This window comes from Xenopus tropicalis, chromosome 9 (genome assembly GCF_000004195.4).
Source record: "Xenopus tropicalis strain Nigerian chromosome 9, UCB_Xtro_10.0, whole genome shotgun sequence".
Taxonomy (NCBI): Eukaryota; Metazoa; Chordata; class Amphibia; order Anura; family Pipidae; genus Xenopus; species Xenopus tropicalis.
The window spans coordinates 67,681,071-67,706,083 of NC_030685.2; the positions used below are offsets into that span (position 1 = coordinate 67,681,071).

A 25,013-nucleotide genomic window follows, 5' to 3' on the forward strand; every position below is an offset into this window, starting at 1 on the left:
TCTCTTGCCCTGTTTCTGCTTGACTGACTGAAACCCAAAGAGATATAATGCCTCACGGCCGAATGGTATAAATCAAACTGATGAAGTAAAATACAATAAAGTAAACAGCGGTGGTTATACAGGTATCAGACCCGTTATCCAGAATGCTCGGGACCAAGGGTATTCCGGATAAGGGGTCTTTCCGTAATTTAGATCTCCATACCTTAAGTCTACTAAAAGACCAATAAAACATTATTTAAACCCAATAGAATTATTTTGCATCCAATGAGGATTATTTATTTCTTAGTTGGGATCAATTACAAGGTACTGTTTTATTATTACAGAGATAAAGGAAATCAGTTTTAAAATTCTCAATTATATGATTATAATGGAGTCTATGGGAGACAGGCTTTCCGTAATTCTGAGCTTTCTGGATAACGGGTTTCCGGATAAGGGATCCCATACCTGTGTTGAAAATATTAAACTGTACGCTAGCGGTAAATGTACCTAGGTAATCTATTGGCCCAGGTGTATAAAACCCGGGCCCTCCACCAGCCCAGATGTCACCAAAGTAGAATACAGCAGATCATAAAGTAAATCTCACCAGAGTCGGTGCGTGGCTCGGTTGCTTCAAGCCCCGAACCCGTAGCTTGGGGAGCAAAAAGTAGTCCAAAAACGAAAATGGCTTTGCCTATGATTAAGTGCCCATGCGCACGAAACGCGTCAGGCATTTTAAAAGGAAATAAATAAAAGCTAATGTTTTAGATACCTTGGCTGTTCGGTGTGCTGATTGAAGCCATTTTCGTTTTTGGACTGCTTGACTGACTGCCCCCACTGCATAAGACCATCACAGCTCCTGCTGCACGTTTCAGTTTCCCGAGCATTTCCCATGGCTTTTGGCAATGTCTGGAGCAACGTTCAAACTTACACCATTAGGATCCCCAGGCAAATGTATACAGTGACAGCCATGTGTATTGGAGTGGGCACAAAAGTATTCACATATGGGAAGGGGGTTCTGGGTGTTTGAGTTATAAAAACACAGCACTGCCAATGGTAAGGGGAAGTAGGTATAATAATAATAACAGTTGTGGTGGGACACACTAGCTGTGCAGACAGGAGATGACAGGAAAGAGACTGACCACATAATGGGGAGTTGCTGGCCTGTTTCAGATGTTTGGGCATGTCTGCAGTAGGGAAATGCAGTCTGAAAGCACTTGCAGTGGTCACTAGACTGTAGGGTGCAAGAGGGGAGATTCCATTTGAGTACCACAATTTGTAATATATTGTATATATTATGTTATATTTGGGTTTGTTCCTTGTGTCGTATTCGCTCAGGAAAATATGATGGGGGGGGGGGTGGCACAAGACAGAAATTCTTTTGTGTTTACATTGACCCAGAGGACAAGTTGGGAGCTGTGGAAAGAGCCTAGACAGAGCTGTATATAGACACCCATTCTGGCCTTAAATATTTTGAAGGATTTCTGTACGTGAAAGTATTTGTTTGGAAATGGAATTACTGTAGGTGTCATTAATTTCAGACAATCTGTAAGAAATGCCACTGTTCTGATTGTTCTGCTCAATGTATTTCTTTGGCAGCTTCTTAACAAAATAAAGTATAGCTTGCTGAGACTTCCACCGGCTTCTGTAATACATCTCAGTCATGTCCTGTACAGAAGAGTACTCTGTTACATTGTAACAAGGGGCAAATATACTAGTCTGTGTTATCCCTGGCAGAGAGGACATTGGTCCTATCCTCAATGTCTGCTATGAGAAAAAAACAAGGCACAGTACTAAAACATTGCCACAGTGCACTAGTCAATATACCAGTACTTGCACCTTCTTGCACTTATATATACATATGCCATAGATGGTGCCTATAGTAGCAGTTGGATAATAGCCTCTGGGAAGGGACTGTGGCTGTGGGATAGCAGGTATAGTAGGGAGAGATGGTGCCTATAGTAGCAGTGGGATAATACCCTCTGGGAAGGGACTGTGGCTGTGGGATAGCAGGTATAGTAGGGAGAGATGGTGCCTATAGTAGCAGTGGGGGGGGGGATAATAGCCTCTGGGAAGGGACTGTGGCTTTGGGATAGCAGGTATAGTAGGGAGAGATGGTGCCTATAGTAGCAGTGGGGGGTGGATAATAGCCTCTGGGAAGGGACTGTGGCTTTGGGATAGCAGGTATAGTAGGGAGAGATGGTGCCTATAGTAGCAGTGGGGGGATAATAGCCTCTGGGAAGGGACTGTGGCTGTGGGATAGCAGGTATAGTAGGGAGAGATGGTGCCTATAGTAGCAGTGGGGGGATAATAGCCTCTGGGAAGGGACTGTGGCTGTGGGATAGCAGGTATAGTAGGGAGAGATGGTGCCTATAGTAGCAGTGGGGGGATAATAGCCTCTGGGAAGGGACTGTGGCTGTGGGATAGCAGGTATAGTAGGGAGAGATGGTGCCTATAGTAGCAGTGGGGGGATAATAGCCTCTGGGAAGGGACTGTGGCTGTGGGATAGCAGGTATAGTAGGGAGAGATGGTGCCTATAGTAGCAGTGGGGGGGATAATAATAGCCTCTGGGAATCGACTGTGGCTGTGGGATAGCAGGTATAGTAGGGAGAGATGGTGCCTATAGTAGCAGTGGCGGCATAATAGCCTCTGGGAAGGGACTGGGGCTGTGGGATAGCAGGTATAGTAGGGAGAGATGGTGCCTATAGTAGCAGTGGGGGGATAATAGCCTCTGGGAAGGGACTGGGGCTGTGGGATAGCAGGTATAGTAGGGAGAGATGGTGCCTATAGTAGCAGTGGGGGGATAATAGCCTCTGGGAAGGGACTGTGGCTGTGGGATAGCAGATAGAATGATGGTGCCTATTGTTGCAGTGGGATAATAGCTCCTGGGGGTATGCATCAAATTACAGGGTTAAGGGTAAAGTTTGTCACTTTTTAGGTTGTCACCATTTAACTATAACACATCAAGATACAACTTGGGGAATGATTTCCCCCATTGAGTCCCTGATATTACTTGAGACCTGCTTGGTAGAGGTTCCAGGAGTCCCAGACTATATCGAAGTTCCATCAACCTGTGCTTTTATTTTAGCAGAAAATTGATTTTTGCAGTGCCCTTGCATATGAGAGAGTGCCTGTTTTGCAACTAGCTGCGATGTGTATCTTGGTGACCATACAAATAGGTTGTACCCTGTTGGTGTGTATCCAAGGAGCATCACCTGTGGGTTTGCTTGTATTTCTGCGTGCAAAAGGTGGGAGAGATTTAAGTCTCCCCCTCAGATGTTTATTGGGAATATTGCATTTGTGATTATGTGTGCAACTTTGTTCTAAAATTGTTTAGGTTTATCGTTAGGTACATAGGGTGTGGTAATGCGTATGTGTCTGTTGTATAATGTGCCAGTAAGGGACAGGAATTGTCCTGCAGAGTTAACATCAGCGTGATTAACTGTGATAGCTAAGGAGTTATTAATAAATAGGGCTACCCCCTATTTTTTTCTCAGTAGTAGATGCTAGATAGTGTCTATGGTACATGCGGTGGAAGTACTTTGGGTAGGGTGTCTTTGTAAAATGTGTTTCCTTTACACAAATAATATCTGGGTGCAGGTGTTCATAAAGTTGAAATGCTAATTTAGCCTTTTAGCCTTGTGGGTGATTATTGTTAATGCTATGGTTATTATATAGAATTAATCTATAGGGATGTGGAATGCCTGTATCCGGATTGTGGATTTCACATTCTAAATGGTACATTATATGCATATTCTATAGTCCTGAGTGGATGGAATCTGAAATGAATGAGACAAAATATTATATTAAAATATTACATATATAACTACTTGCAGTGAAACCTATCTCTCATAAGGCCCAAAGAAAACAGGTATGAGCTAAAGTTTCTAACAAAGTTATGAATGTTAATTTCAAATGTTCTATATTCTAAACATTTTGTCATTCACGAGACATGAATGTAAAACAAATGTCTTAACAGATATGTCTGACAATATGAAAATAAAAACAAAGTTTAAAAAAAAAAATAATGTAAAATATTACATATACAAAATATTAAAATGTAAACACAAAACAAGATTTTCATATAAGGATAGATTTAACCTGTGTTCTGAGGCTGCCCATGGAGATTGCAGAAGATGAGGCAGGTCGGGGGCTGCTAGCATGGAGATTGCAGAAGATGAGGCAGGTCAGGGGCTGCTAGCATGGAGATTGCAGAAGATGAGGCAGGTCGGGGGCTGCTAGCATGGAGATTTCAGAAGATGAGGCAGGTCGGGGGCTGCTAGCATGGAGATTTCAGAAGATGAGGCAGGTCGGGGGCTGCTAGCATGGAGATTTCAGAAGATGAGGCAGGTCGGGGGCTGCTAGCATGGAGATTTCAGAAGATGAGGCAGGTCGGGGGCTGCTAGCATGGAGATTTCAGAAGATGAGGCAGGTCGGGGGCTGCTAGCATGGAGATTTCAGAAGATGAGGCAGGTCGGGGGCTGCTAGCATGGAGATTTCAGAAGATGAGGCAGGTCGGGGGCTGCTAGCATGGAGATTTCAGAAGATGAGGCAGGTCGGGGGCTGCTAGCATGGAGATTTCAGAAGATGAGGCAGGTCGGGGGCTGCTAGCATGGAGATTTCAGAAGATGAGGCAGGTCGGGGGCTGCTAGCATGGAGATTTCAGAAGATGAGGCAGGTCGGGGGCTGCTAGCATGGAGATTTCAGAAGATGAGGCAGGTCGGGGGCTGCTAGCATGGAGATTTCAGAAGATGAGGCAGGTCGGGGGCTGCTAGCATGGAGATTGCAGAAGATGAGGCAGGTCGGGGGCTGCTAGCATGGAGATTTCAGAAGATGAGGCAGGTCGGGGGCTGCTAGCATGGAGATTGCAGAAGATGAGGCAGGTCGGGGGCTGCTAGCATGGAGATTGCAGATGATTTATCTAGGAGACCTTCTCTCTGTACCTTCATTTCCTGGAGGATAGTGCCAAGGGTTTTGAGCTGGGCTTGATTATTTTGATATGCCTCCGCAACTTCATCTGGACGGACAATTCTTGAAGACGCTGAGGCATCCGGGTTTAATGCTGGCGCGTTTCTTGCTCCACTGAGGCCTCCGAGGCTGCTGATACGTTAGGGCTTTTCTTTTGGAAAGTTTATAAGTTTTCTGTGGGTACACTTTTTTCTTAATTGTTGGTGGTGCCATATTCTCTAAGGTGCTTTTTGCCTTTCTCCAGTTAAGGATTGGGCCAGTTTGTTTATTGACAGAAACCCAGTGCTGTATGCACAACTCCTCTCTGCAGAAAGTCTGAGTTTCATAAAAACTTCTCCAGTACTGATGTCTTCACTCACTTTAAATTTATACCCAACACTGTAATTTGTCATTTTAGATATGGACAAGAGACAGCGGGTTTAAAAAATGTAAATGTAAATGCACAGTATGCTAATATATATAATGTTACAACATGTGGATATTGGTTATACTTTATAGTCATTGCCACTGCCCCAAGGTGTATACTCTGCTGTTGGTAAAGTGCTGGTGCCTATCTGGATATCAATGGAAGAACAAAAAACAATAACAAAGTAGTGGGGAACAATCCAACAACCAATTGTATTTGGTTCACTTTTAAGTCCTTAAACCTCTATGTTTTCTTCCCAGGTCTGCTACCCCAGCTTGTAGGAGTTGCCCCAGAAAAGGCCATTAAATTGACGGTATGTATCATGCTGACTAGAGAAAATTTATTTTAATTTTTTGTTATACAGAATATCTTTCAATATTATTAGCTATGTAAGATTCACCTAACCCCAAAATGTGTTATCTATAGTATCTATAGCCCATAAAGTTTTAATCTGTGATCTATAGCTTGATACCTGAACATGCTGAATGTGCAACAATCTTGTCTTGCTTTATGGCTATGATCACTGGTCTCATATAGATATATTTATATATTTACAAAGATGCAAACTAGCAGCTAATGACATAATATATTCAGTATTTAATCCATGATATGATAGCACTATATAACTGGGGCCTGCGCTGGTTGCAAGCCAGCCTTGGAGTCAGTGGTAGACTGGCAGTATTCTTTCTTTTATTCATTTTCTCCTTTCTGTGTTTTCAGGTTAATGATTTTGTCCGAGACAAGTTTACGCAGAAAGATGGCTCTATTCCACTGCTTGCAGAAATAATGGCTGGTGGCTGTGTAAGTATGGGGTGCTGCCAAGCAGAGGATCTCACTCTATTAATTTGTCATTAATACACAGACCCATGAATTGTGAGGTGTTCCCTTTTATATGGTATCCCTAGTGTTCTGTCACCCCGCTGCCCTGCTGTGTGGGAGACAGGCACCCTGCTTACATCCATTATAGTAACTGTCTTCTACACATTCTCAGACTTCCCTGAAGTAACCATTGTACCTTAGGCTTTTAAATCCTTCCTGTAAATTTCATTCTGTATTATTCCACTTGCATTACCAGATACTTTTAACTCCTGCATATCATTTCCTTTCTTGGATCTGTACTACAGACATGTTCGTTTTCACATACGGACTTTAATGAGTTCCAGTTGAGTGAGGCTGACAAGCCAAGAGTCTATAAAAAAAAAGCTCCTTGCTTGGCAGGGAACTCAGGCCAGGGAGGTTAATGACCCCTGCTGGCTTTTAATTCGGAGACAAATCCCTCAAGGGGCTCCAAAGGAGGCTGTTTCTAGTTCCCTCTGATTGGATCTGGCAGCCTTGTGCATACCTAGACCTTCACCTGTCACCACACAAGGTTCGCTTTCAAGACTATCTAAGAGAGAAGCTGCTCCGTTGATCAAGTGAAAGCAATCAGCAAAAATAATATATTCCATGGGCACAGACACTAAAGGCTGTGTGTTTTTCCACCATCACCCAGGGCATCTGTTTAACAATTACAGGTAAATGTTTCTTGTCTGAAATCCATCCGAGCTTAGCCTTTTCCCATTATTAAAAAAACATAAGAATCACAGAATAAAAATTTAGATTTCGGATTAAAAGTATTTAGCAATTTCACTGATGGCCGATTCTTGTTTACTCTTGATGAATGTGGAGAGTCCATATGTACTGTAAAAATCGCTTTAGGTCGAATGACATAGGTGAATCACTCAGTAGGTTATGTGTCAAATTCAGTTTTGAGTTCTTCTCTTCCCCACGGTGCCATTACCTCAGACTGTATAGTTATTCCCCTGCGCTAGATCAAAATTGTGTATAGTGACCATTTAAATGCAAGCTCTGGGCCTCATAAATGCAGTATATCAGAAAATTAACAGTAATTAAAACTAGTTTGGCCATGATAGAAATGCAGGAGCTCATGTCCTATGCAGTTGTCCTTCTGTGGAGTTGGTTGCTATGGCCAGGGGTGCAAGGAGACTTTCCTTCTGATACAAACTGAACATACCAGACTGCACTCTGGCACACAGAGCAATGTAACAAAAGCCGTAAATACTGTAAAAAATAACAAAACCAGTACAGGTATGGGACCTGTTACCCGGGACCTGGTGTTTTTTGGCTAAGGGGATTTTCCGTAATTTGGATCTCCATAAAAATTATTGGAATAGTAAAGCCAATAGGATTATTTTGCCTCCAATAAAGATTCATTAATCTTAGTTGGAATCAGCTACAAGTTAATGTTTTATTATTTTTAAGAATTTGATGGTAACTGTTTCATGGTAACCTTAGCATACTACTTTTTTAAGGTCCTACATAACAATGGCAGTTTTTCTGTCTCAATAACTCAGATAATAAAAAAATAATAGACTAATAATCAAATATATTATTACGTATTGCTCACTGGGGCAAAATATAAAATACACTTTTTTTCTCTGCTAGCAGATGAATGAATGCTTTGGATCTGCTAAACATATTAAATACACCAATAAAAATACTTAAATGTTCTTCAATTGTGTTATTTATTAAAATTACTTGTATCATTAACATTTTTTACTACATTTCCGTATATACAGTAGTTATTATATACAGTAGTTATTATGTTGGCTACAATAAAACATGTGTTTTATTGTAGCTAACATAATCTCTTTGATTTAGAAGAAATGTCTAGCGTAACAAATAGCAGCTGCTACTTCTGCCTTTTTTGTATAGAAGGCTATATGGACCATATGTTTTTAGTGTGCTTGTACAGTTGTGGGACCTGTTATCCAGATTGCTCTGGGGTTTTCCAGATAAGGGATCTTTCCATAATTTCAATCTCCATACCTTAAGTCTACGGAAAAATAATTTAAACATTAGTTAAACCCACCTAAAATGTGTGGAGATCATGTAGAAGCCAATGGCAGATGTCCCTTTTACAAATGGAAAATCTTTCTTTGCTTTGTGGTTTTAGAGGTTGTCGGGTTTTTTCACGCTGGCTTTTGTGTGACAAAATGAAAAAGTCGCAGTTATCAAGCAACAAGTCCAAAAAAATTTTGATTTTTGTGACTTTTCTCCAACTTTTTTTGTTCATGCTTTTTTGCAATTTGTATAAATAAGGTTTTTTTGTGGTTTCAAACAAATAAAAAAAAGAGTTTTAGTAAATCTACCTTCAACAATGACATTTATTTAGTGCTGTGTAACAAGTTATTATTTCTATCCAACAGTAAATTCATTTGCAGTGTAGGTAAGTTTTGCAGCGCACAGTAGCATATTCACTTGGACTGTTGCTAAGTGATTGTTTCCTCCCCACACTTGTAGATTGCACTAAAGAAAAAAATGTTTTAAAGACATTTAGCAGCCTGTTTGCAAGAGGTCAGAATAGGAGATATAATATTTCTGGCTGAATTAATCTAAACAATCTAAATATTAAAATAAAATACTGTTTTACTATCAATGCCTTAGAAATATAAAAAACGTAGAAAGTTGGTTGAAGCAGTTTTAGTCTGTTCTATTTGATTTATAGTTATAAATTCTAGGATTGGGGGGGATTTGATTTTTTTTTTTTTTGCTTCTGTCTTAATAGGTAGATTGGTTGCAAGATGGACATACAGTTTGTAGTAACTTGGCTCATCAAACTATTAAAAAATCACAAAAGATTTCTTTTTAATATATTAAGGAAATAGTCAACTTGTGTTTTAGCCCAGGACGTGCATTGTGGGAGTTGGAACTCAGCCTGCGCCTTGCATTGGGCATATTAATATTTCGAGGATTTGCCTTGGGTGGAATTGGAAAGGGCAAAAGGTCTGACGCATGGGGTCACATGTTCATTCCCTGAAGCAGTGCAAGTGGCACAGGGTGCTGCCTGCCGGATCTCAGCCTGCAGATTTCCTCTCTACCCAGTTCTGTCAGTTATTCCTTCACTTGATTGTTCATTGTGGGCTTTTTCCATTTGCGTGACATAGAGGTTAAACAGATGACTTCTCCTATTCACACTGATGCTCTGGATAATGAGTTTAAATTTACAGTCTAATTTGTCAACAGATTTGTAGGTGTATGTTGGGATGAACGTTAGGCAGGCTGTGCCAAGTTAAGCTGCAACTAAAAATATTTGTTTAGTTATAATTTGTCCCAAAAAATAAAAAAATCTAGAAAGTTCATTTCTTGTAAATATTGATTATATATATATATATATAAGCCCAAAATAAAAGAGTAAAGGGAAAATAAAAAAAAGCATTTGCATAGATAAAATCCCAGGCAAGTTATATGTACATTAAAAGGAAAAAAACAGAGGCAAAATACAATAAGGTCATCTTTTGCTTTTATTTCGTTAAATAACTTTTGTAATTATAAGATTTCAGTCTCCAGTTTTCCTGGTTTGTAGTTGCATCGAGCAAATCTTTCGAGAAATGCCATTGTAATTCTCATTTTATTAAATACTTATTTTGTTATGGAATAAAGTTAAGACAACATGAAGATGAGGAAAAATGCTGTGATTTTTATTGCAGAGACAGGAATTAGTGTATATAAATATATATATATGTATAGGATCCATTATCCGGAAATCTGTTATTCAAAAAGTTCTGAATTATGGAAAGGACACCTCCCATAGACTCCATTATAATCAAGAAACTTACATTTTTTTGTTTCCTCTGTAATAATAAAACAGTACTTTGTACTTGATCCTTTCTAATATAAAATTAATCATTTTAGGAGGCAAAACAATCCTATTGGGTTTATTTCAAGTTTAAATGATTTTTTAGCAGACTTAAGGTATGGAGATCCAAATTATGGAAAGACCCCTTATCCGGATCCAATGCCTGTATATATAATACAGTCTTTATGATTTGCAGTTAGGCTCACATATTCTGCATTTTTCTCACTAATCACAGTATTTTTGCCTGTTGAGCGCTCTGGCTCAGTATAATCAATGCAGAAAATTCAAATTTTCTTTACCTGCTTGTTTTCTGCAGCTGATTACTTTATTTTCTTAATTAAGGATTTTTTTTCTCCATGATTTTGTTTTTGTAAAAAAAAAAAATATATATCAATTGTAGAGAATGTGAGCAAGGATCTAACTTGCATTTCTGCAATGGATCATACCAAACGACGCTCAACAAGCAGTAAGTACACCACTTAGTATATTACCCCATTAGGTTTCAATTAATCGGTCTAAAGCTGAAATTTATAATGATTTATGTAGATTAGAAAGTATTAAACACAGGCCTAGTTTACTCATGCAACAGATCTAATGCAAATAATAATTATTAGCTTCTGTGTTTGAAATTAAAAATCTCTTTAAAAAAATCTCAGAGGGACGATTTAACAATAACTGGTATCTTTTTCCAAGAGGAAACCAACACGCTACAGGTGTGGGATCCATTATTTGGAAACCCTTTATCCAGAAAGCTCTGAATTACGAGATGATCATCTCCCTTAGACTCCATTTTAATCAAATTCACTTTTTATTTTTAAATGATTTCCTTTTGTCTGTAATAATAAAACAGTACCTGTACTTGATCCCAACTAAGATATAATTACCCCTTATTGGGGGCAGAACAGCCCTATTGGGTTTATTTAATGGTTAAATGATTCCCTTTTCTCTGTAATAATAAAACAGTACCTGTACTTGATCCCAACTAAGATATAATTACCCCTTATTGGGGGCAGAACAGCCCTATTGGGTTTATTTAATGGTTAAATGATTCCCTTTTCTCTGTAATAATAAAACAGTACCTGTACTTGATCCCAACTAAGATATAATTACCCCTTATTGGGGGCAGAACAGCCCTATTGGGTTTATTTCATGGTTAAATTATTCGCATTTCTCTGTAATAATAAAACAGTACCTGTACTTGATCCCAACTAAGATATAATTACCCCTTATTGGGGGCAGAACAGCCCTATTGGGTTTATTTAATGGTTAAATGATTCCCTTTTCTCTGTAATAATAAAACAGTACCTGTACTTGATCCCAACTAAGATATAATTACCCCTTATTGGGGGCAGAACAGTCCTATTGGGTTTATTTAATGGTTAAATGATTCCCTTTTCTCTGTAATAATAAAACAGTACCTGTACTTGATCCCAACTAAGATATAATGAATCTTGGAGGCAAAACAATCTTATTGGGTTTAAATTATTTTTAAGTTATAATGAATCCTTATTGGGGCAGAACAGTCCTATTAATTATATAAATGTTTAAATCATTTTATAGTAGCCTTAAAGATTGGAGATCCAAATGACAAAAGATTCCTTATCCAGAAAACCCGGGTCCTGAGAATTCTGGATAAAAGGTCCCATACTTGTACCAAATATTTTTTTTCTAATTAACAATTTCTTTTCAGCTCTCTGCATTAGGGTGAAAGGAATTGGACAGTTGTTAGTGTCCTGCGCTGCTGCTAAGCCTCCCTGACTACTGACACCCCTACACCAAGTACTGACACCCCTATACCAAGTACTGACACCCCTACACCAACTACTGACACCCCTACACCAAGTACTGACACCCCTACACCGAGTACTGACTCCCCTACACCCAGTACTGACACCCCTACACCGAGTACTGACACCCCTACACCGAGTACTGACACTCCTACACCGAGTACTGACACCCCTACACCGAGTACTGACACCCCTACACCGAGTACTGACACCCCTACACCAAGTACTGACACCCCTACACCGAGTACTGACACCCCTACACCGAGTACTGACACCCCTACACCGAGTACTGACACCCCTACACCGAGTACTGACACCCCTACACCGAGTACTGACACCCCTACACCGAGTACTGACATCCCTAGAAAATGAATGTTCCCCTGCTGAAAACTGTCAAACACCTTCTAATGAATGGACACTTGCTTCTGGTTTGAAAATTGTTTTACTTTCTTGATTGGCCCAAATTTTTCTGACAGCAAAGTTGAACAAACTTCTGGTTTCTCCCCTTTGATCCTTAAGAAAACTGTGATTTTTTCAATTGTTGCAGTTTTTGGATAAATAGATGTGAGTGGCATGAACTTATTTTTGGGCAAATCATTTTTAATTGTTCTCTATGTTTGGTAAAAATGATCTAACAAATTAGAACTGCTTTCCGCTTTTGCTTACGTTTGTACATCTTAGAGGCATATATATATATACAATTTTATAGCTAAATTCTGTTCCTGGGCTCCCTAATTGATTATAAAATCCTGTCTGTTATACATATTAAACATGTGCCTTTTATTTGCTATATACAGGCATGGGATCATTAATCTGGAAACAAGAAGGCCATCTCGGATAAAGTCCATTATAAGCAAATAATTCAAATTTTTAAAAATGATTCCCTTTTTCTCTGTAATAATAAAACAGTACCATCTACTTGATAGGAACTAAGCTGCATCACTCCATATTGGTGGCAAAACAATCCTATTGGGTATAGCTTTAGCTACCCAGGTCCCAAGCATTCCAGATAACAGATCCCATACCTGTATTGGTATTGGTGATTTCCATGAATTTGTAACTAATCACCTTGCTGAAAAATTGCAAGGGGCGGATAGATTGCACAGTATTCAGGACTGTAAAGGGGCACTAAGGATCCTGCTACAAAATATTCATAAATAATGGGCAACTCATCACACAGTGTAAGCATTTGTTGTTTTTGTGTAAATCAGGCCTTTTATGTCGTATAGTGCAATTCTGTTCTCAAGCATCATAATGCTCCCTCTTTCTGGCTGATGCCTTTCCAGTACTTCTGCCATGCAGAAAGTGATTTTATAGCCGCGCCTGGGTGCTGAAAAGCCAGAAAATAAGGCAGACGGCAGAGAGCAAAATTGCCCTAAGAAGTTCTTCGCCCTGAGATTGCTGTAGGGAAAGTTCTTTTGTGAGAAGCTATACAAAAGTTATTGGATTCCTAATGGCGACTTGAAAAGAGCTTCTGTGATTGAATTTAGCGGCCTTGTAGGGAAAGTCTTGTGCTGAAAAGTTTTAATATAAGAGGTGGTGAATTACAATTCGTATAGATAAACACCGAACAATGGGGCCTCTGTATATTGTAGGGGGTTGGCGACAGTACTTTGCCCTGGAGGTGAGAGGTCACATTGTGTCTGCTCATCCCTTTACCAGGGGAACTGATGATATATAAATTGACTGGCCCACTGATGGTGCACTTTGCCTAACTGGGAGGAACAGTAGGGTGGTATTTGTGTATGGCCTTTGTTTTATCCCTGTAACCAGCCTGTGTTGTTCCGCTGCTGCTGCTGCTTGGCTTTGGAGCCTGTCCACAGACCAGCAGCACAAAGCCCTTAATTGCCCTGTTCTACCCACAGAGATACCAACAGGCCTTAGATATTGACTGACTCGAGAGAGATTTTAGACTGCAAGCGTTCTGGATTCTCTGTGGGTATCATGCTACTATAATTTGGGTTACATTATGTACAATTTTACTGCCAGGCAGGGCCGGAACAAGAGTTAGGCAGATGGGCCCATGCCTAGGGTGCAACAGTGGTGGGGGGAACACTAGGCACCTACCTTTCTATTATTTTATTATTAACATTTATTTATAAAGCGCCAACATATTCCACAGCGCTGTACAATAAGTGGGTTTCATACATTGGACATACAGAGTAACATATAAAGCAATCAATAACCGATACAAGAGATAAAGAGAGCCCTGCCCAAAAGAGCTTACAATCTTTCTGCCTGCCAACCCTGAGTTCTGATCCTTCTTTACCTTGTCACTACTCCCCACTGGTGCTCATGTTCCACCCCTCCCCCGACACAACATGGCGACCAGGGTCCTGCATGGAGTGCATTGACAGTTTGGCCTGGTACTGCTGCCAGATCACTAGGCCATTCCAATGGTCAGTACTCTTCTGTTTTGCAGACAGTGTAGCAGCTACAGTGGCTCATGATCCAATACCCTTTAAAGGTTAGATAACTTTTAGTATTAAAAGTTATAGGATGTACTATTCCTAGCATCTTTACAATTGGTCTTCATTATGTCTTTTTTATAGTTATTGAATTACTTGCTTTCATTGTCTACATCTTTCCAGCTTTCACATGGGGGTCACTAACTCCAGCAGCCAAAACCATTTGCCCTTTGGGGCTACAATTTTATTTTTATTGTCACTTTTTATTCATTATCTTTCTATTTAGTCCCTCTTCTATTCATATTCCAGTGTCTCATTCACACCACTGCATGGTTGCCAAGGAAAACAAGACCCTAGCAACCAGATAGCTGCTGAAATTCCAAGCTGCTAAAAAAAATAAATAACTGAAATACTACAAAAAATAAAATATTGAAAACAATTGCAAATTGTCATAGAATATCAATGTCATACTAAAAGTTAATTTCAAGGTGAACAACCCCTTTAAGAATGTAACTGATGTGAAAGCTTATATAATTCTATACCTTGATGCCTTTTTCCTCTACATTTTTGCCACAGAGGTTCCTTCCTGTGCTGCTCTGAGATTGGAAGCATAGATACGGAGAGGATTTGTTTCTATAGCATTTGCTGAATTATTTTTTTAACCTTCAGAACTCACCAATGATATGATCTAATGCAAACACAAAGCTACAAACTGCTGTTATTGGCACAAGCAGCCAAAGCAACCCAAATACCTTGCCATAGGTAACACGGGACACATAATAGGGCAAAGCTGCAAAAGAAGGCATCATGTACAGTACAAAATACAGTGTGCAAAGTGAGAAAAAGGCCGCAGTTGCATATTTATTTTACACTTTGCACACTGGTCTAGCACTTACACTCCAAGGAATCAAAAAATTAAGAAATAAACTTATTTTTAAGCCCTGTGAGTGCCCTGCTTTATATAACATTTTATATAACAGACATTCTCTCCATTAAGTGAATGCAGCAATATATATATATAGTGTTGGATTTATTTTGACTATTGCAAAAGTCAGTATGTGATTTACAGCTTTTCTCTTTATGATAATGATTTATATGATTTAAGCATCAATACGAAGCTGTGCTTTCCTGCTTTATATGTATATATCAACTGAAGAGTTTTTATATGCAGGTATGGAATATATTATCTGGAATGTTGGAGACCTGGGGATTTCTGGATAATAAATCCCATGCATGTGTAACTCAGCTTGAGGCCCGTATTTAAAGTAATTTTGCTGTTGGAGATTTCTACCTAGCTGTATTTCTATTAAAAAAAAACACTTTTCTTTAAAAAATCAATCTCAGCAATCTTTTTTTTTTCCCTCACTGAAATATTAAACCATTGCTGCTCCTTGCTGAGGAAGCTTATAAACCAGTCGCTTGGTAGCCCTGTGCATGCAATAACAGATATAAAAAAGAGACAATTTGCCTTTAGCAAAATGAGAGAACAGCAATAGTTTGGGACTTTTAGCAATTAAGGGGGTTTATAGAGCAAGCCCCCAAAAATGTGAGTTTGGTTTTTTTTAATGAATACATCTTCCTGCACGTTTTGTAAATGCTTCTTCTGTGCAAAGAATGAAATGTATGGCCTGAAACCTCCTTCTAAACTAGATGATAGAAATGTCTATTCAATTGCAGGCGGGAGGCTCCCAAGTCATTTTCACAAACCCGCTGGAGATTGTAAAGATTCGCTTACAGGTCGCAGGAGAGATCTCCACGGGGCCGAAAGTCAGCGCCCTCACCGTGCTGCAAGACTTGGGAATCCTTGGTCTCTATAAAGTGAGTATTGCAGGTACCAGTTTGTTGGTACCAGACCCAGTCTGGCAATCTGTGGGTTCTGGCAAATGCCAGAGGGGCTGCTGTAAGATGCCATAGTCACTCACTATTTATTGGGCTGGTGGGGGCTGTTTGGGCTTCTGTGCATTTAGATGCCAGGTCCTATTGTGTATCCCAGTCCCAGGCTGATTGGCTATCTGTGCATATCCGCTGCTTCATCATTCTACCCTCCTATCATCCCTGCACAACCTGCTTCTCCCTCAATCACCAACCTCCAGAAATAATGCCAAATAGATTATTCTTCTTCCACCTTGAAGCAAAATCATTAGACATGAGGTAAATCCCATGATTATTCATGGATGAATATATTACCTGGATTACTGCAGGAGGTTTTTCTTTGTAATAATGTATTGTCCAACAGCTAAGAACTCAAGACATATATTTATCAGTTGTTACACAATTCAGCCCTGTAGAAATGTTAACCTCATGGCAAGCCATCTGTTTTGAACTATGGCCTGTACATTTCTTATGCAAAAGAAGAATATTGTTTGGGTTTTTACTTGTAGAGGTATCACTTTAATGAATACTGACATAACAAGGGGAATATAGCAAGCAAAAGCAAGACATTTGAATGGAGCTGCATTAGCAATGCATTGATTACACCCTTAAGCAACCATTGGGTCTCTATTTGGCTTACAGCTAGCTGGATACCAACAGATTTCTGGTGTCTATCAGTGTAAAGGTAGCACCAAGTCTATTGAGTGTTAGTGCAGCAGTACCTGGTCTGCTCTATACAAATGAATGTAAAGCTTTTGTTCGTGTATTCATCCAATGAGGAGCCAGGGAACTGCAGGATTGATAGTGATGGTCCCAATGCTAAAAATCTCGCTTCCTCCTGCATTTACTGTGAATGCAATTGGAGCTAAGGAAGACCACGGTCCTGTTTACAATGCCCATTAGAATATATACAGTATATAAATACACACACCTCTTGCAGTGGGAGCAGCATTACACAGCCCCTCAACTCCCATAAAACCGCAGGGGATATCAGAAAGCTTCCTTTGACTGCTTTGACTTCATGTAAGCCAAGACTTTAGCATCACCTACCTATAAGTGCTATACAACCTTTTCCATGTTTGCACTAGTTATTTAGCATACACCATGTTTGGGAAGGCCCTATAGAAAATGATAATACTGAAATCTACAGGCCATTCACAATGCCATGTGACTTCCACTTCTTCACAATGAAGATGATTTGACACTTTTTTTACCCAAAGGGCCTCAACTGATAATCATGCTATTTTATCATTGAAGGGTGCCAAAGCCTGCTTTCTCCGTGACATCCCATTCTCCGCCATCTACTTTCCTGTTTATGCGCACTGCAAAACCTTGTTGGCAGACGAGCAGGGGCACATTGGCGCTCTTCAGCTTCTGACAGCTGGTGCTATTGCAGGTATAATTCTATTTAAAGTGTTCCCCCCACCTTCCCTCAGTGAGATTAGTCTGTGTTGTTGTTAATAGAGAACATGAAAATTGTCCTCATCAGACCGTTTATACAAAAGCAGTATCAGTCACCACGGAGGTGCTGTAAATATATGCTCTCAGTAGGAGATATCGTTGGTTTAATGAGAGCTAATTGCATTAGCATAACTGATGTAAACAGCCTAATGGTATTCGGCAAGTCTGAGAAATCTATCTGTCCATCTGTATCAGGCTTCTGTCAGCCGCTTGCTCGGAGGCTTTCCATCAGCCAGAAAGATAAGCAGGAAAAGGGGAAAATATGTTTCCTCTCAAAAATGGCTTGTAGAGCAGTAGTCACTGTATGGACATGTATCAGATTCTAGGAGACTGGCTCTAACACCCCTAGTTTTATAATACAAACAGGCCAGTTATTACATACTGATATCATTCATGGTTGTAATTTGATTAACGCAACATGTTCAGGTTGTGGCGTTACTCAATGCTGGGTACCATGTGTAAGAAATTGATTTTACAAGCAGAATATCTCTCTGTTAAAAGGAACATGAAGGAACACTTGTGGAAGGGGGATAGGACAATTCTTTATCATAGACAGGCAACATTCAGAGCTCCAGATGTTGTGCTAAATTGGCTGAACTGACATGGGGAGGGCTAATAGTAATAATAATCTGTGACAGAAATTTCCAATATTTGTAATTTAATTGTGTCCCTATTTTTTAAGAGCAAAGTTAGGACAAAAAATAACCCAAACAAAAGTATGGGCAATGGCAGCTTGTTCCTCTTGGACAGATCAGCTGCAATCCAGTAGGATCCAATTGCAGGATAGTCTGTTGAAAATGTATCCTGGAATCACACATGCTTGGATGGTTGGACAGAAAGTAAGCAAAGAATTGGCCAAAATGTCTAGCCGAATCTGTGCATGTATGGCCAATGTTATACCCTGCCTTCAGGAACCTGGTATTTTACCTGGAAGATGCCTTCTTATGCCACAACTTTTCTTCTTCTAATACAACAGAATGTAGATTACTGAATAGAACGAAACAGTTTTTGTATGTGCAGGTATTATGGCTCTGCTACCTTAGCCTGGAGCTGGGCTGGTGGGGATCAGTCCAGATGTTTAACGATAAACTCTATTTTGGTTGCCTTTCTCTATGTACGTTGGTGTGTTTATATCCATCCCGCTGCTTCTCTACAGCTTTCAGAAGCCCATTAGCTGTCACCCCAACAAATATGATTTTGATTCTTTTTATCTGTGGACCTTAATCTGACAAGTAACGTAATCCACCCTTAGGCGTAAAGCTGAGATTTTCAACTAAAAGTCACTGTGCTCAGTATAAGTAACAGTGAAATGTAAGATACTTCCCACCCAAAGTCATTTCCTCATGTTGCTTTGCCCTGGTGGGTTGCTTTTGTTGATATGTGAATGAAGTAGGTGTTGGACACTGCAGACATGTCTATCTTCCTACACAAAAGACGTTGTCCTCTGGCCATGGAACATCCTGACTCACAGCTCATACAGGGCAAAAGCCACCTCATGCCCAAGGCAAGGTTTTTTTGGCTCTTGCAGGATGTAGTGGATCTGCTTCCTGTTGACCAGTAATAAAGGTGGCATTGTGACTGCCTGCCAAACAGCCCATTCATCTGACATCCAGTAGCAAACACAGAATTCAGGCTCTGGAGCTTTTAGCTTCATTATAGATGAATCCCTGTTATTTGTGTACCACAAGCAAAGGCAAAGCCTCTGAAAGGAGATTGTTCATTCATATTAGCAGTGTCTGGCCATTTCTGCATGTACTGAAGCTGAAGGACATGTTGAGGTTTCTTGACCTGAAAAATAAGGATCTTTTTACATTACATACCAAACATTCAGCATTAGTTCCAAGCTAAATATTGGCAGGGATGGAGTCTGCAAAGCTCAAAATGTTTGTATACTTCTTTGATGCCCCAACAGACCACTTAGCCATCCTTATGCTTCTTGACCTAATTAAACTGTACATTTTTTGCTGTATAAAGTAGTCCGGTGTTGTACATTACTTCTTTGACTCAGTTTATGCTCCTACCCAAGTGAAAAAAGGTAATTGTACAGACCTCCTAACCTGATTAAACTGAAAGCAGGATTAAAAAATATTCATTTCGATCTCGGTATTTTCTTTTTAAAACCCCCAACCTGCACCTTCCAACTATTCTTCCATTGTCTCCTTCGCTCCGGTACCAGGAGGTTTCTTCTACACCTGCCATTGTATCTATGTCTCTCTTATTGGCAGAACTCTTCATTCCTGAATCCAATTTTTGCCTTTGGGTACCAGAAATAAATCAGAAGGATCAGAATTACATTTGACCTCACTGAACACTAACACCCAATAAATTAGAATGGTGGTTGACTGGTGATCTCTAAGACACTTTATTTCCCTGGTATTTATACAGCGCTGACAGATTTCCACAGATCAGATTATCATCCTGCCCCAGTTGAGTTTACAGTCCTTCTCACATTGGAACACAGAAGGGCCAACTTTTTCTGGAGTCGGTTAATCTGCCTTTATGTTTTTGGAGTGTGGAAGGAAACCAGAGAACCCAGAGGAAAGCTATGCAGACATGGGGTGGGGGACATACAAACTCCTTGCAGATAGTGCCCTGGGAATAAATCTCAGGACCCCAGCACTACAAGGCACAAGTACTAACCTTTGATCCACCGTGCTGTGAGAATTTTCTGTAGGCCTGAGAGTTTCTTAAGGTGGCCATACGCATACGGGCCGATTGTAGCTGCCGATATCAGTCCCATGGACCAATTCGGCAGCTTATCGGCCTGTGTAGGGGAAACAACGACTGGCCTGCCTGACCAATATCTGGCCTGAAATCAGTTGGATCGGGGACCACATTGGCTCGTTGAACCGAATGCGCCTATTCCATACGTTATAATTCTACTGAATAAGCCTAAATTTCCCCCATATCACCCACCCGTAGGTGGGGATATCGGGAGAAGATCCGCTCGCTTGGCGACCTCGCCAGGTGAGCGGATCTTTACGTGTATGGCCACCTTTACACCTATGTTGGCAAACTCTTGTATTGTGAAGCCATTATCTGCCATGGGACACACAACCAGGATGTCAGAAGCAAGGATTTGCAAAGGTAATAGTGTTCAGCATTGCTGTTTAGCAGCATTAAGCAGCCAGTAGATTAGAATTGAGGTTTTTTGCTCAAAATTCTCCATCCTTACTTCCTTGTCAGTTCATTCAAGCTACACCTCTTTTGCAAACTCTTGTTTTCTGAAGCCATTTTTTTGCCGTTGGGCACAGGCAATATATCAGAAGCAAGGGCTTGGGTAGGTGATAGTTACAGCAGCACTGAGCACTAACACCCAGTAGATATAAATAGTGCTTGCCTTTATAAAGCAGTGAACACATTCTTACCAAATAACACAGGAATCTGGTTTAATAAAAGTGTCAGTTTTTAAACTTTACTGACAATCATGAACACTTTCCTGGCAGGGGAAAATATTGTTCTGCTGGGAATCCTTCAATATTTCCTAGTGTGATAAATAAACCCCCATATGCTTCTTCTCATGTTTTGCACCTTTGGCCTGCACTGTATTCTAAGTCACAGAGCTAGTTCTGAGCTCGGAACGTTGCTCGGAAAAGGAAGGGGTGAAACAATGGTGCAGCATTGCACGTTGTAATTAATGACCCATGAAATGTACAAAGTACCCATTTAAACAGCCTATTGTGTGTAATAAACATATCTTTATTTATGGTAGTTTAGTCATGGTCCCATCAAATGAATCCACACCACCAGCCTCTAGCAGCCATGCCAGCCAGCTCCTGATTAAAGTGAAGTTATTGACTGCTATTGTGTGACCTGGGCATGTTAATGGATATACAGCTTCATTAGGAGCACTGGATTTCCTGTTGGATGTGTGTAGGAATGCTGACAAGCATGTAATTTGGCACACAAAAAGACATCTGCAAGACAAATAGGAAGTTATTTGGTGGAAAATAAGCTGTGCCGCCCCACATAAAGCCTGAGAATGATTAATACTTTGTTACGGTGATTCTGGGCAGAAGCTTGATCGTATGTAGCCTTTTAAATTTAATGACAGTTTATGGTAAATATCTCATATTGTCCCAATGCAAAACATGTAAATAGAACAGGAAATGGAATGCTCGACTGTTTAGTTCCAGGCTGATTTAGTTATGGAGATACAATAGCCACTGCAGTTACCCAGCCACCCAGATGCCGGCCTTTACTTTATTTCCTATCTTGCAGTAGGCAAATCAGAGCTGGGTTTTATGCCGCTATCCTTAGGGAAAAAGGCACATGGAGCAGTTTCACGTGTTTTCCCCACCGTGTATTCTATGATTAATTCATGTGATAAAACCAATATGGCACAGGATGCCCAGTGCTCTTGCCTCCAAATGTCATAAAAGGCACTAAGTTTGCCTAGGAGCAGTAACCCATAACAACCAATAAGATATTTGCTTTTAAACAGGTGACCAGTAAAGTCTACCAGCTGATTGGTTGTTATGAGTTACTGAGTTACTACTCCTGGGCAGACTTAGTGCCTTTTATTACATAACCCCTATGGTGTGTAACTGAGATCTTTACTTGTTGATTGGTTTTGTATAGTTACATGACCCTTTTCCTTAGAACAAAGGAATTAAAATTTTATGAAATTAAAAAAAAAATCATCTCCCTCTCCCTTTTCTGCATTAAAGGTGTCCCAGCAGCCTCTCTGGTAACACCCGCTGATGTCATCAAGACCAGACTTCAGGTGGCTGCTCGAGCCGGACAGACCACATACACTGGGGTTATTGACTGCTTCAGAAAGATCCTACAAGAGGAAGGAGGAAGAGCGTTGTGGAAGGGAGCAGGAGGTTAGAGAAGTATTTCTTTTTAGCACCTATTCTGTTCCGTAACTCATGCAGTTTTGCAGTTCCATGATTCTCTGCGTTTCAGTGTAGCCTTTATTTCTGCACCTGACCGATACCTATTTATGTAAAAAAATCACTGCAAATAGGATATCACACTTGGGTGGCCTCTGACTTCTACTTGGCCTCGTATACTAACAAAGAGCAAATATGCCCTAGTACAGTAACCAATGCCAACCAATCAGATATTTGCTTTCATTAGTTTAGGTGCAGTAGACCTGCATACCCTAGTAGCTTATTCCATTGTATAATCATAGTTACAAATATTATGTATGTTACAGTTGTACATAACCACCTCTTAGACTATATGGTTGTAAGTGGTTTATTTGGGGTCATATGGTTGTTGTATATCTGGCATATACAGTGGCTCCATGGCTGCAGATAAACCTGTGGACCAGTTTAAGTTTTCTGTTTTCATTACCTATTAAAGGGACAGTATATTTGCTAAAAATGAACACCTATTGTTTTAATTTAAACAATCCATATTCTTCTATTTTTGCCATTATAAAGCACTTATTTAAAAACCTGTTTATTTTCACTGAATGTAACCATCCCCTGACCTTTATAAACAGGACGGTTTGTTGAGAGCTGTCTATCTGCCTTCGAACAATGAAATCACTCCCTTGTCTAAGTAGCAGCCTTTGAGCGACTCATTATCAGGGGCTTCTCACTGGACTTGAAATTAGTTTTATCAGCTCCTTTGAAGTTCTTTGGGGCAGGAAGTGACAGGAAGTACTAAAGTGAAACTGGCTTCATATTCTTGTTTAGTGCCAGAAATAACAGAAACCATTAGTAACATAGTAACATAGTAAGTTGGGTTGATAAAAGACATACGTCCATCACGTTCAACCATAATGCCTATATCTAACCTGCCTAACTACTAGTTGATCCAGAGGAAGGCAAAAAACCCCATCTGTCATAATTAAAACAACAGGCAAAAAGTATGTTTAGCACAAACCCAGTTCATTGAGATCATGTTGAAAAGGGGGGTATACTGTCCCTTTAAAACTAGAAAACTCTGTCTCCATATTTTTTAAAAAAATGTTCATGTGTAGGTGTGTACTAGCAGAGCAAATAGGAACTCCCCCCAAATCTCACCATAAGTGACTTTCGGGCTGGGTTTTAGGTGTTTCTAGGACAGCAAATAGAACAGTCTCCCTAAATCTCAGACTTCAGGATGAGCCCCCCCCCTCCTTCCACTGCTATAGAGGTCTAAGGATGTAAATGGGAACTGATGATGGTAACTGGTACCATTTGTAATTCATTTTCTCTGTATTTCCTACAGCCCGAGTGTTCCGCTCCTCCCCCCAGTTTGGCGTCACCCTGGTCACTTATGAGCTGCTACAGCGGTGGCTTTATGTTGATTTTGGAGGAATGTAAGTTTTCCTTTTAAAAGCCTTTGGCTACATTTGTTCTGCTCTGTTTAAATGATGAATTCTTGGCTGATACATATTCACGTGAAATACAGTATAAGTTTCGTGTATGGACTGGGTCTCACATACAGGCACATCCATAGCATGGTCTGGAGCTGAGATGCACAGGAGGGTTTGTGCAAATTGATCACTCAGGTTAGTTTGTCACAATACAGCCATGCAGCAGCTGGGGAGCGTGGCCTGTGCCTTGGCCCTTGTCTTCCCCACGGCCCCTGCCGACCCAGTCTGCTCCCTCTGCCAACTGCGGGCAGTTATATTTTTGATGATTATAGCACCTTTTCTAGGGAATATGTTGTATTTTACTCCCTTCCAGTTACAGGATTCTAGTTGTCCATATAAGCAGGATGAGGGGCTCTTATCTAACTCACTTACCATTATTTATAATAGGGAGAGGTAAAGAGATGCTAAAATCATATATTTCTGTATGTATGTACTTATGTATGTAGTGCTGTACAGCTAGGGTTGCCACCTGGCTGGTATCTTACCAGCCCAGCCAGTAAAATACCAGCCAAGGCCAGGGCCGGTATTACAAATTTACCAGCAATGTATTTACCGGTAGATTTATAATAAGTAGTCAATCCTCCCCCGGCCCACCACATCCCATCTCTAATCCGCCCCTTCCTAGCTCCCGCATACTCACCATAACTTCTGCAGACTCCGCGCTAACTGTACAACTCCGCCCACTTACATTATAACTCCACCCTTCTATGTCATAACCCTGCCCACCTATGTCATGACCCACCTCCCACCCCCAGCTGGTATCTTTTAAACAGAAGGTGGCACCGCTATGTACAGCAGAACAATAAACTGGTAGAACAAACAGGGGTCAATACTATGATAAATACAAGTACATATAGAGTACAATTATATTAACGATTAAGTGCTAAATCTACTTTAAATAAATCTAAAGCAACTGGATTCAATGATTACTTAACAAGTCCAGTTGCTTTAGATTTAGTTATACTAGATATACCATGACCTGGATGAAAATCTTCACAGTCAGATTAAGTGCTAAAGAAACAAAAGGAAGGCGATCCCTGCCCCGCAGAGCTTACTATCTAAGTGGGTGTTTAAACCAGGTTTTTGGAACCTTCTGGGTTATGTTCTTTTGAATAACAGATCCCATACCTGTAGAACATGTCTGTTCCCATGTATATAAGTGTATATATAGATACACATA

General features: G+C 40.3%; 1 protein-coding gene across 3 annotated transcripts in view; it reads left to right on the forward strand.

Moving 5' to 3' along the window:
• slc25a12 (solute carrier family 25 member 12) overlaps nucleotides 1-25,013 on the forward strand; it is a 93,857-nt gene that overhangs the window by 66,430 nt on the left and 2,414 nt on the right. For all 3 annotated transcript variants that reach the window (XM_012970445.2, XM_012970444.3, NM_001016920.2), the window contains 6 exon segments: nucleotides 5,611-5,663; nucleotides 6,071-6,151; nucleotides 15,862-16,002; nucleotides 17,314-17,452; nucleotides 22,188-22,346; nucleotides 23,686-23,776. In XM_012970445.2, the coding sequence (XP_012825899.1) occupies nucleotides 5,611-5,663; nucleotides 6,071-6,151; nucleotides 15,862-16,002; nucleotides 17,314-17,452; nucleotides 22,188-22,346; nucleotides 23,686-23,776 (664 nt within the window).